At 45.1% G+C, this 18,377-nt stretch overlaps 1 protein-coding gene across 1 annotated transcript in view; it reads left to right on the forward strand.

The window, feature by feature from the left end:
• Nucleotides 1-2,200: 2,200 nt before the first annotated feature.
• Nucleotides 2,201-18,377, forward strand: part of LOC124275244 (multiple epidermal growth factor-like domains protein 6) — a gene marked incomplete at its 3' end in the record, with an annotated part of 121,308 nt that continues 105,131 nt past the window's right edge. The window contains exons 1-4 of the mRNA XM_046710728.1: nucleotides 2,201-2,271; nucleotides 4,832-4,909; nucleotides 5,346-5,450; nucleotides 16,174-16,401. Coding sequence (XP_046566684.1) covers nucleotides 4,849-4,909; nucleotides 5,346-5,450; nucleotides 16,174-16,401 — 394 coding nt within the window. The remainder of the gene's footprint in view (nucleotides 2,272-4,831; nucleotides 4,910-5,345; nucleotides 5,451-16,173; nucleotides 16,402-18,377) is intronic.

Here is an 18,377-nt window from a genome sequence, read left to right on the forward strand (position 1 = left end):
ACATCAAAGTTCGACACAACAATGTAACCATAAGTTCCACTCAACAATGTAACCCTAATTTCGACACATCAAAGTTCGACACAATTTAACCTTAATTTCGACACATCAAAGTTCAACACAACGGTATAACCCTAAGTTCGACGCATCAAAGTTCGACAGAACAATGTAACCCTAAGTGCGACACAACCGTGTAACCCTTAGTTCGACACAACAGTGTAACCCTAAGTTCGACACATCAACGTTCGAGACAAATTCAATATAATTCTTAGTTCGACACAATAATGTAACCCTAAGTTCGACACATCAAAGTTCGACAGCACAATGTAACCCTAAGTTCGACACAACAGTGCAACCCTTAGTTCAACACATCAAAGTTCGACACAACACTGTATCGCTGTATTTACAAATATTTTATGAATGAATGGTCCTCAAGGCGACCTTGACATTTGATACCTATCATCGGTAAGTGGATAATGCTTACACTTTCAATCCGAAGTTTTGTGAATTTCTAACCTGGTTTGTGTTACTTGATCATGACCTTCAGTGTCACACTGACTCATTTTTTTAGTAAATAAACGTTTACAATAAGCAGCTTAATTTTTATCATCCAAAGCTGTGTTCCATGAGAGATATTGCTTGTGTGAGACCAAGCGATATCTCCTAGGAGATATTGTTTTGACAGTAGATTTGTACATTGCCCCGACAATGATATGAGGTCATGAACTTCATGACGTCACAATGCTAGTCTAATGGTAGTACAGTCTACATAGATGTACATTTTTCATTGACAACTAATGAAGAAGGATCTTTTATGATAACTAGAATCTCACCCTCATGTCTTCTGATATCAAATATATCAAAACTCGTTGATAAAAGTAAAAATATCCTCGACAAGCCACAGATATTTGTAACTTTATCAACTCGTGGTGATATATTTCATATCAGAAGACACTCTATGTCTTCATTACATACACATTACCTCGAACTGGTGTCATGGCTTGTGTTATGCATTTCATTCAACTGGATGACCCATGATAGATTCAGTTTCTGATATAGGTGGAACTTGCCAACTAACTCTTGCAACAGGCAGAGAAGAGAAAGGAATTGTATATGTTCTCTTCATATTACCCACGCCAAATGCGGCGTTTCCAATAACCACACAAACACTACTACTTTATTACATATACATTGTTGATATTATCAAAGCTAATGACTGAGGATCATTGATATTAGGGCATGGAGCGTGGTGAGAGTGGAAGCCCCGAAGTGATGCAAACCTCAGACGTTTACACCTTTTTGAAACCCACGAGAGGCCAGGGTGCTGACTCACATAGAAACCGACTGGCAGTCGTGGATAATACATGTGAAGGGATGTAGCGTCTTTCTCAATCGTGACCTTTTGTTATCTTACGGAACGAAAATGATAGGTGCGAATGTTTCAGTGATTATATCGAATAAATTCCCTTTCTTATAAATTCCCTATACATATTAATATGTATAGCCACTGACCAGATAGTTGTAACTAAATGATAATCAACTGGTATTTGGAATGGTGTATGTGGAGGAATGGACCTAAACAATGAAAGGTGAAGGATTCTTTTTTCGTGTGTTTTAACTTGCATTTGCATGTGTTTGTGGCTATGTGTATACCTGGTATATCACTGTTATACCTCCAAACTCGCTTTACCTCCAAACTACCCCCAAAACGTGTGTAATGTGAAAGAACCTCACTGTATTTAAGAGAAGTCCCAGGCACAACGGCAACGTTGATATTTGTACAATTTAAGATATGTTATATTTGGGATTACACTTTCTTAGTAAAGTACAGATTCTAGTACATTTGTTGGGTTGAATTCCATCCGGCATTCGAACACTCCCTAAGCGGGTTAGGCGTCTGACGTTATGTGATTGCGATTAGATGCCTAACTCTGACGGTATGGCTTCGAATCTCGCATGGGACGCAACACAACAAAAGTACTAGAATCTGTACTTTTTCTAAGAAAGTGTAATCCCAAATATAACATACGTTACATTTGACCACATTTTTTAAACTACTGTTTTAGGTGTAATGCATCATTTTGAAAGTTTTGGGTGAAGAGGAAAACACATCGTCGTCACTTGATAGACGACAGACTCAACATTGCAGAGTGGCTTCACGTTGTATCAGTGATGTCCCGATTACATTGACCCTATCTCCTGATAAGAAACTAATTTACTTCCTTATTTAAAACACACTGGCCTGGTGTGATTCAGACGAAGGCTGTAGAACAGGTAAGTCTCTTCCTTGCAAGTATTTCTCAGCACCAATCTCAGGTGTAACAAAGGTGGTCTCAGACCTTGTTCAGGTCACGCTGACATTGAGGTATCACGCCGTGATATAACAGAGATATAGTCCATTGTGTAAACTTCACCATCATATTTGTCATTCTGTTTCACTTAGGCTGATAAGGTAATGTCTGACATAACAATAAGATATAATTATTCAGAATTTAAGATTGTAATTTATTTTGTTTATCACTCATTACTTACGTATTAAATGTGAATAATAGCAGAACATAACCCCAGATTCAAAGACAGGTGAACAGTTAGTATATTGTCGAGTCACCATGGGCAGCAATGTAAGACACAATATCTGTGATGGACGGACTAAACTGTGCAGAGTTCCCTTCACGTTGTATCAGTGATGTCCCGATTACATTGACCCTATCTCCTGATAAGAAACCACCCCACTTCCTTATTTAAAACACACACTGGACTGTGATTCAGACGAAGGGCGTAGAATACAAAGTCTCTTCCTTGCAAGTATTTCTCAGTCCAGAATTTCAGTGTAACAAGGTGGTCTCAGACCTGGTTCAGGTCACGCTGACACTGAGGTATCACGCCGTGATATAACAGAGATATAGTCCATTTGTCCCAACATCATATTTAAAATTCTGTTTCACTTAGGCTGATAAGGTAATGTCTGACATAACAATAAGATATATGCCATTCCCTTCACAATATTATGTACATGCCGGTGTCTGACGGAAGAGTTTGCATACCGATATTGCATGTTGATGAAATTACACTGTGTACATGACACAATAACAAACACACTCCTAAGATAGCGGAGGTCATGTTTAGATACATGTCACATGATTACATCAATGTAGGGATCACCTGCCAGGCACAACGTTGAAAATGGATTACAAATTTAGGGATTTGAGAGAGAAGAGAGAGAGAGAGACAGACACAGAGACACACACACAGAGAGACACACACACACACACACACACAAGGTTTTATAGGTTTCATCGTATTCCACCACATAGATAGTAGCCTCCGTTCAGCATTGACACTGCTTTAGAGCTTACTACTTGAGTCACAACCGAGAAATACTCACATCTCGTAGATCTGCAAGGTAACACGCTCTTTTGGACATCTAACCCACTCAGCCAAGGTGGAAGTGGGTTAGATGGCTGTTTGGAGTGATGGCAATTAGGTGCCTGGGAGCATGGGTCTGAATCGCGGATGGGACTCAACCCAACAAAAGTACGAAAATCTGTACTTTACTGAGAAAGTATAATCCAAAATATAGCATGTGGTACATAACAGTGATATACCAGGTATACACATAGCCACAAACACATGCAAATGCAAGTTAAATATTCACCAGAACAAACACAAGAAAAGAATCTTCAGCTTCCATTGTTTGGTCCATTCCTCCACATACACCATTCCAAATACCAGCTAATTAAACATACCGATGAATAATCAACTGAAACTAATAAACATAAAATACTCAATGAAAGCATAATCAAAACATCATACTAACTCTGTGAGTTTTTGCAGAATTTTTGTCCTTGAAAAATAAAAAGGTTGTTTATAACAAACTATCAATAAAATATTGACACAGTTCACTATTTGTTACGAGAGGAGTGCAGAGAAAGGGACAGCCAGGTGTTCGAGAAGCACGTTCACAGACAAAGTTATTTATTCATTAACCTGTGCCGTCTCCATCCGTTCTCGAACACCTGGCTGTCCCTTTCTCTGCACTCCTCCCTCGTAACAAATAGTTAGATTGCAATTCATCGGTCCGCTTTTGAGCCAAACGGACTATAGTACCCTAATAAGCTATTTTTAAATTATTGGAAAATTTAAATATGTGTTTGCTTTTGCGTGATTTGAACATTGCGTCAGCTATATCACAAGGTGTACGGTTTACGTGAGTAAGTGAGTGAGTGAATAGTATTTTACGCCGCTTTTAGCAATATCCAAGCAATATGACGGCGGGGAACACCAGAAATGGGCGTCACACATTGTACCCATCTTTGGAATCGAACCCGGGTCTTCAGCGTGACGAGCGGACGCTGTAACCATTAAGCTACCTCCCTACGGTTCATTGTGAAAGAATAGTCCAAATTGGGTCGTATACGTCGCACGCTAGGCAGAACTGTTAACAGTGCCGTTAGGTTTCCATGGTGTTTGCTATGAAGAAACCATTGTTTTCTGATAGTGGATCCAAATAAGATATGACTTGTGTAAGATCACGCAATATACATTGCTTTCCGTATCAATCAATGTCAATTGGTGCACGCGTTAGAAGCTTAATTGTTCAAAATTGGCAAAGTAATTCTATTTACATTTTGATATCAGCTTTTTACGCTCGTTATAGTCACAGTGAATGAATTTTAACTGAACCTTCTTTGTGGCATATTTTGTTCGTATTGTGCATCAAGGCATCTTACAGGGGGTCGATGTGACGTATATGATGTTTCACTTTCTACTCTATTGTATCCTGTGATTACTTTTGAAATTTTCATTTCATTACTACAAATCAAGTTTGTTTCAGTACCTGACCTGTGTAAGATGAGGTCTGCTGTCTATCTACTGGTGATCATCCAGGCCGTGTCGGGTACAGCTGCACAAGGTACTGCTGTGTTATTTAGTTCCCTGTTTTATGTTGGTATTCCGGGTTACAATAGGTCCCCGACAACCTACATGGGTCCCCGACAACTTACACGGGGACAACCTACACGTGTACCTTCCCCGATAACCTACACGGGTCCCCGACAACCTACACGCGTCCCCGACAACCTACGGGTCCCCGACAACCTACACGACAACCTACGGGTCCCCGACACTTCCCCGACAACCTACACGGGTAGCGGTGGCCAAAATAAACGGGTCCCCGACAACCTGTGAAGCGGTGGCCAAATAAACTGTGTGAACAGATGAACTGATTGCCTTATGTCGTATCACCTTGACAGAAAGAGTAAACTATTCGAATTCAGACCTATGAACTATGTATTACCCTTCACAATCTGCTCTGTCAATATGTTACTTATATGTTACCCGAGGACCAGGATCAAGTTGTCACTACAAGAATGGATGCAGTCCTCCCACCGACGTGTGTTCAGTGCCTCCTCCAGCTTGTCAGACAGACTGGTCTGGAAGGTACTGTCAGATGCGTAAGTTCTAGACTGCTGTGTTCTTTATACGTAGATGCTATACATAAACACCAAGCATTGTTTATCTGTTTGTTTGTTTATATTTATTTATTTATTTACTTACTAACTATGCCTACCTATTTACTTACTTACTTGTGTGTGCTTGCTTACAGTCGAGCACAAAAAGATACATGAGTATTCATGCCACAAGGTGGAACTGTTTGATATTTGGACATTTATGACGATATTGTTTATAACAGCAGATTCAAGGTCATCTTTTGGCTTCAAGTTTTGTGTTTCGGTGATGCTCGGAAGCGTATTAAAGTCACGATAATGACACAACTACAGTCCAGAATGACAATACGGAATGTATCGTCTCCTGCAATACCGTAACCATTCAGTGACTAAACCTTGTCAGTAAAACATGTTGATGATTCGCTGCTTGACATGCATGGGTAGTGTGCCAATATATCTTTGGTATTTTGTTGGAAATAGTTATGTTTATCGGGAGTAGATCATTCGTGTATGGATAGAGGAGACATAGATGAGAGTAGTTCCACTTTCGTCCTCAGTCGAATGTCGAGATGACGCCAGTATAGTCAGTAATTACAAACAAAATGTAAGCAAAAATACATACACTCGCAGGTAATGGCATTTGATTGGCTAACAATTTGCAGTAAGGTTCCATGATCCTAAGACCCGTGAAGGTCCGGGTTAGAATATTGATCTTCAGTAACCCATGCTTGTCGTAAGAGGCGACTAACGGGATCGGGTGGTCAGGCTCACTGACTTGGTTGACACATGTCATCGGTTCCCAGTTGCGCAGGTCGATGCTTATGCTGTTGATCACTGCATGGTCCAGACTCGATTATTCACAAACCGTCACCATATAGCTGGAATATTGCTGAGTGAGACGTTAAAGAACAAACCGACCGGCGTAAAACTAAACAGTGCGGCGTAAAACTAAACTCACTCACTCACTCTATGATCCTAAAAACAGTAGGCAACACCTATTATCGGACAGCATTCGTAGTTTGTTTTATAGTTGCTCGGTTTGTCACGTGTCCAGTCCGTGGTAAGAAAGGCCTTGTGTCGGATAAAGGTGTTTGTGTTTTAGGTTTAAATAACCTTTGAAATGGTTATTGTTTACATTTCTTTTTAAGAATTAACTTTGCGTTTATGGATGTGTACATAGTACACAAAGTGGTGGGACAATAGCGGTGGTAAACATAGCGGTGGTACACATAGCGGTGGTACACATAGCGGTGGTACACATAGCAGTGGTACACATAGCGGTGGTACACATAGCGGTGGTACACATAGCGGTGGTACACATAGCGGTGGTACACATAGCAGTGGTACACATAGCAGTGGTACACATAGCAGTGGTACAATAGCGGTGGTACACATAGCGGTGGTACACATAGCAGTGGTACAATAGCAGTGTGGTACACATAGCGGTGGTACACATAGCGGTGGTACAATAGCGGTGGTACACAATAGCGGTGGTACACATAGCGGTGGTACACACAGCGGTGGTACACATAGCGGTGGTACACATAGCGGTGGTACACATAGCGGTGGCGGTGGTACACATAGCGGTGGTACACATAGCGGTGGTACACATAGCGGTGGTACAATAGCGGTGGCAGTGGTACACATAGCGGTGGTACACATAGCGGTGGTACACATAGCGGTGGTACACATAGCGGTGGTACACATAGCGGTGGTACAATAGCGGTGGTACACATAGCGGTGGTACACATAGCAGTGGTACACATAGCGGTGGTACACATAGCAGTGGTACAATAGCGGTGGTACACATAGCGGTGGTACATAGCGGTGGTACACATAGCGGTGGTACACATAGCGGTGGTACACATAGCGGTGGTACACATAGCGGTGGTACATAGCGGTATATAGCGGTGGTACACATAGCGGTGGTACAATAGCAGTGGTACAATAGCAGTGGTACACATAGCGGTGGTACACATAGCGGTGGTACACATAGCAGTGGTACAATAGCGGTGGTACACATAGCAGTGGTACACAGCGGTGGTACACATACATAGCGGTGGTACACATAGCGGTGGTACACATAGCGGTGGTACACATAGCAGTGGTACACATAGCGGTGGTACACATAGCGGTGGTACACATAGCGGTGGTACACATAGCGGTGGTACAATAGCGGTGGTACACATAGCGGTGGTACACATAGCAGTGGTACACATAGCGGTGGTACACATAGCGGTGGTACAATAGCAGTTGGTACACATAGCGGTGGTGCATAGCGGTGGTACATAGCGGTGGTACACATAGCAGTGGTACACATAGGTGTGGTACACATAGCGGTGGTACACATAGCAGTGGTACAATAGCGGTGGTACACATAGCGGTGGTACACATAGCGGTGGTACACATAGCATTGGCGGTGGTACATAGCGGTGGCGGTGGTACACATAGCGGTGGTACACATAGCGGTGGTACACATAGCGGTGGTACACATAGCGGTGGTACACATAGCGGTGGTACACATAGCGGTGGTACAATAGCAGTGGTACACATAGCGGTGGTACACATAGCGGTGGTACACATAGCGGTGGTACACATAGCGGTGGTACAATAACAGTGGTACGCATAGCGGTGGTACATAGCGGTGGTACACATAGCGGTGGTACACATAGCGGTGGTACAATAGCGGTGGTACACATAGCGGTGGTACACATAGCGGTGGTACACATAGCGAGCAGTGGTACATAGCGGTGGTACAATAGCGGTGGTACACATAGCGGTGGTACACATAGCGGTGGTACACATAGCGGTGGTACACATAGCGGTGGTACACATAGCGGTGGTACACATAGCGGTGGTACACATGGCGCGGTGGTACACATAGCGGTGGTACACATGGCGGTGGTACACATAGCGGTGGTACACATAGCGGTGGTACAATAGCGGTGGTACACATAGCGGTGGTACACATAGCGGTGGTACATATAGTACAATGGTACACATAGCGGTGGTACACATAGCGGTGGTACAATAGCGGTGGTACACATAGCGGTGGTACACATAGCGGTGGTACACATAGCGGTGGTATAGCGGTGGTACACATAGCGGTGGTACACATAGCGGTGGTACACATAGCAGTGGTACAATAGCGGTGGTACACATAGCGGTGGTACAATAGCAGTGGTACACATAGCGGTGGTACAATAGCGGTGATACATTGGCGGTGGTACAAATAGCGGTGGTACACATAGCAGTGGTACACATAGCGGTGGTACACATAGCGGTGGTACACATAGCGGTGGTACATAGTGTGGTGGTACAATAGCAGTGGTACATAGCAGTGGTACACATAGCAGTGGTACGCACATAGCAGTGGTACACATAGCGGTGGTACACATAGCGGTGGTACAATAGCAGTGGTACGCATAGCGGTGGTACACATAGCGGTGGTACACATAGCGGTGGTACATTTGAATCCCCAGTTAACTTTCCGACCCCAATTGCCACTTCCTGATCACGTGATAGCTCTATGCCGCGAGGTAACATTGTGCCGTACGGTATGATCAATAATTCCTCTCTAACGAGTCCTCTCCCTGGCCCATCTCTCAAGTAGTACAAGTTCGGCTCATCGGCTTTGATGTCCACTTTATCTATATTGTAAGTTTTGACAGACCATATCGGATCGGTGGCTCGCTTACGACTATCACCCTCGTGCTCCCCCGGCTGGTATAGGTACCTCACGAGGGCCCTATCTGGTATCTGTTTCTATTTCCCACGCAATGGTGCAGCCAACTCTGCCACTATTGATTTTAGTTTGATAGCGCCGGCTGGTTTCTTGCCAGTGAGACGGGTGGTTTCGTGGTTTATGGCCGACACCACCTGAGGTAGCCGCGCTACCCATTCAGTCAATCGTTTCCATGGGTTGGCCATCTCTCTCGCATACTGATGTCCGAATAAGCGCTCAGCCAAAGTCCTATTGAATCTCTCAACTCTGGTTTGGCTGCGATGAGCCCCGGCAGCACCACGCCTGACCTTGGTATCGTGTTTGTCTAGCAGGTGTGACACGACAGCCATGAACTCCCGCCCGGGGTCAACTTGTGCTTTGTGGGCCACGTCAGCGGACTGCACGTGTATATGCGTTCGAATCCGTGGGCTACCTGGGCCGAAGTCTTTAATGGTTAAGGGTTCGGGCTTCCTTGTAGCGACTGGCCACGTCCACTCCACGGTAAAGGCATACTTGTACCTCATATCGTGGTGTAGGAATAGGAGGTCGGCCTGGTGAACGCTATTGGGTATGTTAATACCGAACTTCCTTCTAGGCACGTAGCGTGGTGCCGGTAAATACATCTGCCACAGGGCTTGTTTTTCAAGCCAAGCTTTGGCCTCCTCCGGGGGTACTCGCGCCATTTTAGCCAGCTTATGTACGGCGCTAGCTCCTTTCCAGTACCCACGCGGGCTGTAGTAAATAGCCTCAAACTTTCTCTGGTTCCGTGACACGTCGCCCCAACATTTATATATACACCTATGTTCTTGGTTCAATTTTCTCATGCCCGTACGCGTACGTGTTTATCCCATCAATAGCTATCCAACGCTTAGTGTCCATCGGCGACAGGGACGTCTTGTTTATAGTCAGCCCGTATATCCTATGCCCATCACTTCTAAGCGTGTTCATTTTATGCCTAAAGGTACGGGTCTTGGACAGGGCTTCCTTGAATCTGGCGTGTTTGATGTGTTGTTTCACCACGTACTTCTTAACACCCTTCGCCTTCTGGATCTCACCATTGTCGGCCTTCAGGATGGAGTACATCTTAGGCCTCAAGCCTATGTACTCGGCTATGGGCGTGCCAACACACTCGTCATTCATCTTACCTAGGACCTTGTTATTTACCGTGCTGTGTATGGCATGGTCCTTGGGGTAGTCGCTGGTGTCGTACAAATCGAGGCGTTTTTTCATGTCCTCATACACGTCCTCGGTTCGAATCTCCATCAGCAGGGAATCCGTGTCAGTGTACAGCACTTCACACCTGTCGTAGTACTGTTTCTTCAGTTCGTTGTAGTAAAAGTCGTACATCAGGTGTTTGGATAAATCGAGGATGCTCATCCCCACATAAACAGGCTGGTTGAATTTGATGTGGCTTTTCTTCATGTGTAGGGCAACCAGGTCGTCGGTGAATATTTTGCTCCGGTTGAATGCCGGGCTGGTTATCAGTCTCCTGAGCTTGTCTTCCTCATTCGACCGATCCAGCTTCACGGTCACGCGTTTCCTCAGGTTCTCCATAGTCTTACCGAACAATCGAAGTTGTTCATGAGCTTGTAGAGGTTTTTCTCAAAGTCACTGGTGGCCAGCTGGCAGGTCCATGTTCATTCTGATGTAAGGCTCCATCCAGGGCTCTGGTTGAACACAAGCAACCCTATGTATTTTGGTCAGCCTCATACTTAAACGACAGGTACATCTGTAGGTTATGCGATAGTGAACGATGTAATTTGGTCTTATTCATTGGGTTAGGCACTAGTTTTTCAACGTCTGCCACCCGCCCACCTAGCAAGTTATGTTGGTACTCAGACATCCAGTCTGGGTTAACCCTCATACGTTCGGGGGCTAGGGGGTAGCTGTTGTGCAATGTGTGCAATGCCTTGGGGTATTCTAAGTCCACCTCGAGGATATAACCTTTGTTCGAATGTGGCGCGATGCTCATAACATCGACCTCGTGCGATGCCCATTCGAATCCCCCTGTGGGTAGATACTGGCTCATGGCCCAGCCGTACAGATTGTTGGCGTCGAGGTAGAGAATATGATTGGTTGGTTTGCTCAGGTCGTAGCCCTTCACGTATCGATTATTTGCTTTCGCGTATGGTTTGGTTGCCATGGAAATCCCACCTCGCAAGCCTTTCTCAATGAATAGGTGCACGTCGTAATCGGTGAGCAATTCCAAATTAATTCCGGTCTTTTTCAACAATGCATCCCATGACAGACCTGGGCTGGTGTAATACAATGCGGGGTCAAGTTGATATTGCTTGAAACACGTCCGCCTAAATGTCTCAAACACGTCGGCTAGCAGCAGTACATCTGTCCTCAAGTACAGGTTATGATAGTCACCCAGATTCTTACAGCCCAGTTTATTCCATACGTTAATCGCGCGAGTAATCGCGTCTTGGGATATTGTCGAGTCAGTCAGGTTGCTGTAAAATTCTCTGATGGGGTAGTCGGTCTTGGCGAACTTGGCCCAGCCATCCATGTACTTGTAGGGGTACACAGCCTTCCTCATCAGCAGGGTCGAGTCTCGGTGTCGGGTGTATCGATCGGTGATGGGGAAGGTATCGCTGGCTTTGACCAGACTGACTGTCGAGTGACGACAGGAGGAACTGAATCGAAGTCGATGAACCTCAGGCCATTCAAGCTGAAGGAGATGTATCTCTCCATGTTGTTGGGGATGCACGTCAGGTTGACGTCGACTTTCGCGATGGCCTGCATGATTAAGTGAGAGTCGTACCCTCTCAAGTTGTGGAAGACCACGGGGATGTTTATTGTCTTGGGGGTGATTCTAAGTTTGAGGTTGCACTCGCGTTGTGAGCGGCGCCTCTATACTTACCGGTGACGTGGCAGTGATCTCTCACCGAATCACCGTTCAGTGGGCTATCACACACGTGGCATAGAGTGCTGCAGGCATGAGTTTGGCTGTCGGCTTGGGTCATACGCATGGGAGCGACTGTATACAGTGCATTCCTAATACTTTTCTCTTCCTCCTGCAAACACTTTAGAAACTTTTCAGCCGCGTCGGGACCCCTATACACTACCGGAGCTTTCGTTTCCCCATCACATCGGACGACCACGTATTCAAACCCACAGGCCTCATGCTCCTGTGCTTTTTGTGTGGCTGGGGTACCCCCGGCAGACTCAATGGGTTTGACCAAGGCTTCAAAGTCGGCATAGATGACATAAGGCACAGACATTTGGTTCTTGTGGTTGGCGAATGTTAGGATATTGTCGCCTTCCTTGGGCATGTATGGCTGTCTGCCCCACACCTTGGCAATCCCCCCGATGTGATTCTAATAAATCAGCTCGTGTGAAGCCATGTAGGCACCGTTCGCAGAAGTGACTCTTTTCTCGGTGTGCCGATTGGTCACCTATAGCTAACCTCAGGCTATCGTCTCCTCTATTCTTGACATTGACCATGGCCTGTTTTTTCTTATAGTAGGGGGGCAAGTCTATGTACGACCCGCCTCTGAATGGCACATAGTTAGCTATGTCTAGATAGACATTATCGATTTTATCAACAACCCACCCGGACCCCATGTGTGTGTAGCGTTCTAGGTATTCTCGTATCTGCTGAAAACTGGTATCGATTGACGCGTCTATAGTCTCTGTGTGAGTCACAACTTCTTGTTTACCTCGGAAGTAAGGCTGAACGTACTCAGTGACCCCATTCCCCTGCTTATCGAGCGACATTATCAGCCTAGTAACCTCAACAACTGTGGTTTCCTCATTCTAGAGTAACCAATTACACCCCGCCGCCCCGCGGAAAGTAGTAGCCTGGGTCGCCGCGTTATCAATATATTCATGATCCAGCGAGGTGACAAGTACCACTACTCGTGGATAAAACACTTTAGCAGGCTGTTGTACAACCAATCGGCACACCGAGAAAAGAGTCACTTCTGAGAACGGTGCCTACACGGCTTCACACGAGCTGATTTATTAGAATCACATCGGGGGGATTGCCAAGGTGTGGGGCAGACGGCCATACGAGTCGACATGCCCAAGGAAGGCGACAATATCCTAACATTCGCCAACCACAAGAACCAAATGTCTGTGCCTTATGTCATCTACGCCGACTTTGAAGCCTTGGTCAAACCCGTTGAGTCTGCCGGGGGTACCCCAGCCACACAAAAAGCACAGGAGCATGAGGCCTGTGGGTTTGGATACGTGGTCGTCCGATATGATGGGGAAACGAAAGCTCCGGTAGTGTATAGGGGTCCCGACGCGGCTGAAAAGTTTCTAAAGTGTTTGCAGGAGGAAGAGAAAAGTATTAGGAATGCACTGTATACAGTCGCTCCCATGCGTATGACCCAAGCCGACAGCCAAACTATGAGCATCGCGCCACATTCGAACAAAGGTTATATCCTCGAGGTGGACTTAGAATACCCCAAGGCATTGCACACATTGCACAACAGCTACCCCCTAGCCCCCGAACGTATGAGGGTTAACCCAGACTGGATGTCTGAGTACCAACATAACTTGCTAGGTGGGCGGGTGGCAGACGTTGAAAAACTAGTGCCCAACTTAATGAATAAGACCAAGTACATCGTTCACTATCGCAACCTACAGCTGTACCTGTCGTTGGGTATAAGCTGACCAAAATACATAGGGTGCTTGTGTTCAATCAGAGCCCCTGGATGGAGCCTTACATCAGAATGAACACGGACCTCCGGAAGCTGGCCACCAGTGACTTTGAGAAAAACCTCTACAAGCTCATGAACAACTCGGTGTTCGGTAAGACTATGGAGAACCTGAGGAAAGCGTGACCGTGAAGCGGAAGCTGGATCGGTCGAATGAGGAAGACAAGCTCAGGAGACTGATAGCCGGCCCGGCATTCAACCGGAGCAAGATATTCACCGACGACCTGGTTGCCCTACACATGAAGAAAAGCCACATCAAATTCAACCAGCCTGTTTTTGTGGGGATGAGCATCCTCGATTTATCCAAACACCTGATGTACGACTTTTACTACAACGAACTGAAGAAACAGTACGGCAACAGGTGTGAAGTGCTGTACACTGACACGGATTCCCTGCTGATGGAGATTCGAACCGAGGATGTGTATGAGGACATGAAAAAACGCCTCGATTTGTACGACACCAGCGACTACCCCAAGGACCATGCCATACACAGCACGCGGTAAATAACAAGGTCCTAGGTAAGATGAATGACGAGTGTTGGCACTTCCATAGCCGTAAAGTACATAGGCTTGAGGCCTAAGATGTACTCCATCCTGAAGGCCGACAATGGTGAGATCCAGAAGGCGAAGGGTGTTAAGAAGTACGTGGTGAAACAACACATCAAACACGCCAGATTCAAGGGAAGCCCCTGTCCAAGACCCGCACCTTTAGGCATAAAATGAACACGCTTTAGAAGTGATGGGCATAGGATATACGGGCTGACTATAAACAAGACGTCCCTGTCGCCGATGGACACTAAGCGTTGGATAGCTATTGATGGGATAAACACGCACGCTGGCATCGGGCATGAAAAATTGAACCAAGAACATAGGTGTATATATAAATGTTGGAGGCTTAATGCGTGTCACGGAACCAGAGAAAGTTTGAGGCTATTTACTACAGCCCGCGTGGGTACTGGAAAGGAGCTAGCGCCGTACATAAGCTGGCTAAAATGGCGCAAGTACTCCCGGAGGAGGCCAAAGCTTGGCTTGAAAAACAAGCCCTGTGGCAGATGTATTTACCGGCACCACGCTACGTGCCTAGAAGGAAGTTCGGTATTAACATACCCAATAGCGTTCACCAGGCCGACCTCCTATTCCTACCCCACGATAAGAGGTACAAGTATGCCTTTACCGTCGTGGACGTGGCCAGTCGCTACAAGGAAGCCGAACCCTTAACCGCGAAAGACTCGGCCCAGGTAGCCCACGGATTCGAACGCATATACACGTGCAGTCCGCTGACGTGGCCCACAAAGCTGCAAGTTGACCCCGGGCGGGAGTTCATGGCTGTCGTGTCACACCTGCTAGACAAACACGATACCAAGGTCAGGCGTGGTGCTGCCGGGGCTCATCGCAGCCAAACCAGAGTTGAGAGATTCAATAGGACTTTGGCTGAGCACTTATTCGGACATCAGTATGCGAGAGAGATGGCCAACCCAGGGAAGTGATCGACTGAATGAGTAGCGCGGCTACCTCAGGTGGTGTCGGCCATAAACCACGAAACCACCCGTCTCACCGGCAAGAAACCAGCCGACGCTATCAAACTAAAATCAATAGTGGCAGAGTTGGCTGCACCATTGCATGGGAAATAGAAACAGATACCAGATAGGGCCCTCGTGAGGTACCTATACCAGCCGGGGGAGCACGAGGGTGATAGTCGTAAGCAAGCCACCGATCCGATATGGTCAGTCAAAACTTACAATATAGATAAAGTGGACATCAAAGCCGATGAGCCGAACTTGTACTACTTGAGAGATGGGCCAGGGAGAGGACTCGTTAGAGAGGAATTATTGATCATACCGTACGGCACAATGTTACCTCCTGTCAACGTGGCATAGAGCTATCATGTGATCAGGAAGTGGCACGTGGGGTCGGGAAGTTAACTGGGGATTCAAAAGTAGTAGATACGATGGGGGCGAGATCTAAGGGCCTGACAAAGCATTATTAATGAAATAAAGCTTTACAGCGACCTTTCTTGAAAGTGATCTCGTACCCCCATTACTTCTACTACTTAGCAACTAAATCTGAGGTTAATATATCCACGTAACAGAAACAGGTGAAACTATTATCTTCATTATAGCTCAGTATTAATCACAGCTCACAACTGACATTGACATTAACTTCAGAAAGGTGTGTCTTCTGAGGAGCAAACCTCAAGCCTCATACTTAGGTAGGAAATATGTTTTACGTTTCAATGAACATAAAATATACCTTCATAGATATGGCCTAGATACAACCAACACACACTCTATTATTTATACCATTACTGTTATAACATGCTATCGTTTTGCTGACAGATAACATCGCACGTGGAAAACCTGCCAATCAGAGCAGCACATGGACAGACGGTACCGGTACCGGTACATACGATGCTGGTAAAGCTGTTGACGGAAATGTCAGCACAGGCTTTTTTCATGGAAGTTGTTCACATACAGACGAACAGGGTGCTGGGAATGCCAGCTGGCATGTTCTTCTTGGTGGGACGTTCCTAATCAGCCGGATCACAATCTATCTCCGTAGTGACGGTAAGTTGTGTGACCATAATAAAGTGTATGACCATAAACACTTCCTGTCTGACAGCAGACTGATGAAGCTAAGGATTTGAACTGATGTGTAAAGTGGATTTACGTAACTGTTAACAGACCCGACAATAACTTTCCTTCGATAAAGAGTCCATGTTGTGTATGGAAAACGAAGGAACATACCACGCGAAGTTTCTTTTGTAAACGTCAGATGTATTTTGATTATTTATGTGTAACATATGCTCTATTGCAGCCATTGACCACTATCAAGCAATGGAAGTATTGGTCAACAACAGAACATGTAGAAAGCTACCTGTGACAGACATCAGAGATGCTCTAGCTCATCTGATAAGTAACCCTGTGACACTCAGCTGTATACAACCTATAGAGGGCGACACTGTAACCATTGCAATGGTGGGGCCTTACTTGGCACTATGTGAGGTGCAGGTGTTTGGTGACAAGAAAGGTAATAATACAAACAGACCAGACATGTTAAGTGAATAATTTCAAACAATGACTGTCCAGCTGGTTTTGTTTAAATGTATGGATAGTGAAAATATGTACATGTATATGTATATGTAGATATATGTAGAAAGTGTGTCTAAACATTATGTTTTCCTATATAGACTAATAGAGTAGAGGGAGTCGGCAGACGTGAATACAGAGTTGAGATCCTAAATAAAGTTGTTAACCTGAAACAAATTTTCTTCATATATTATGATGAATCAAAGTTTTCTGGGGAGCAGTCTGCCCTGTTATCAATGAGTTCTCGTGACTGAAATCCTGATAAACTGTTCTGCGATTTGTGGTTTAAGTTACGCCATTGTGCATTGTGTCCCTTGAGATCACAGCCAAACCTCTAACCATCTTGACCTGTCAGACCTACATTCTACCTCCACGAAATCACTCATCACCTGCGTCCCTCAACACTCAACACTATCCTAATTCCTCACCATCCAAAACCTTACCATCATCACTCAAACCCATCACCATTCAAAACCTTCACGACCCTAACACATAACCACTCAAACACATCACCACTTAAGCACATCACTACTCAAACACATCACCACTCAAAACCTTCACGACCCTAACGCATCATCACTGAAACACATCACCACTCAAACCGATCACCACCCAAATCCATCAATATTGAAACACTTACCAATCTATAACCTAACCCGTTTCTGACCTTATCTTCATCTGTTCTTTAATTCATGCCTCTGCAATGCATATATAGGAACTGGCTTATCGGTTCCGAAACATTGCTAGATATTTTATCAACATGATTCAATTGATAAATCACACATATTATTATGTGTCAAATATAACCATACCCTCAAAATGTTATTGTGGTTCAAAGTTCCCTATTTATAATGAGAAATGTTTTTCCATATGTTTACTTCCACAAGAACTGATATATATATACCAATGTTTATCAGTGTATGTCGTTCCAACGTAGATAATATTCAGATACTCAAGGTTGTGTTAAGTGACTTCTTTCTGTGTTGCAGCGTCTTGCCACTGCTTTAATGGGTGCTCAGATTTCCCCAACATTCCATGTTCAGCACCTTCATCGGGCCCTGTTTGCATACCACCATGGTTCGGACGCTTTTGCCAAATGGGTGAGATAAATAAGGATACGACCAGATTAATCAAATACCATATATGTGTTTTTGGTAATCGTCATACTGATTTCATTATTTTACTAAATATACATGCACTTCCTTGTAACATGTCTGTGTGTAGTCTCCACACCGATTTCCTTTTGTTTCGTGCACTTCCATGTAAACATATGCTGCAATGAAGAAGTGGTGTTTGTGTCAGTTGTGTATTCATTTACAAAGACGATTGCATAACATGACACTCAGTATATAGCAGTTTAAACCCCGACTCATATGAATGAAGTGCCATGCTTAACATACTGTAATGCTGAAAAAACCCTCTTATTGTTAACGATTAGCTCCTGCAGGCGATAT

Source organism: Haliotis rubra, unplaced genomic scaffold (genome assembly GCF_003918875.1).
Source record: "Haliotis rubra isolate DU_JTF1 unplaced genomic scaffold, ASM391887v1 Scf1045, whole genome shotgun sequence".
NCBI classification, from domain to species: domain Eukaryota; kingdom Metazoa; phylum Mollusca; class Gastropoda; order Lepetellida; family Haliotidae; genus Haliotis; species Haliotis rubra.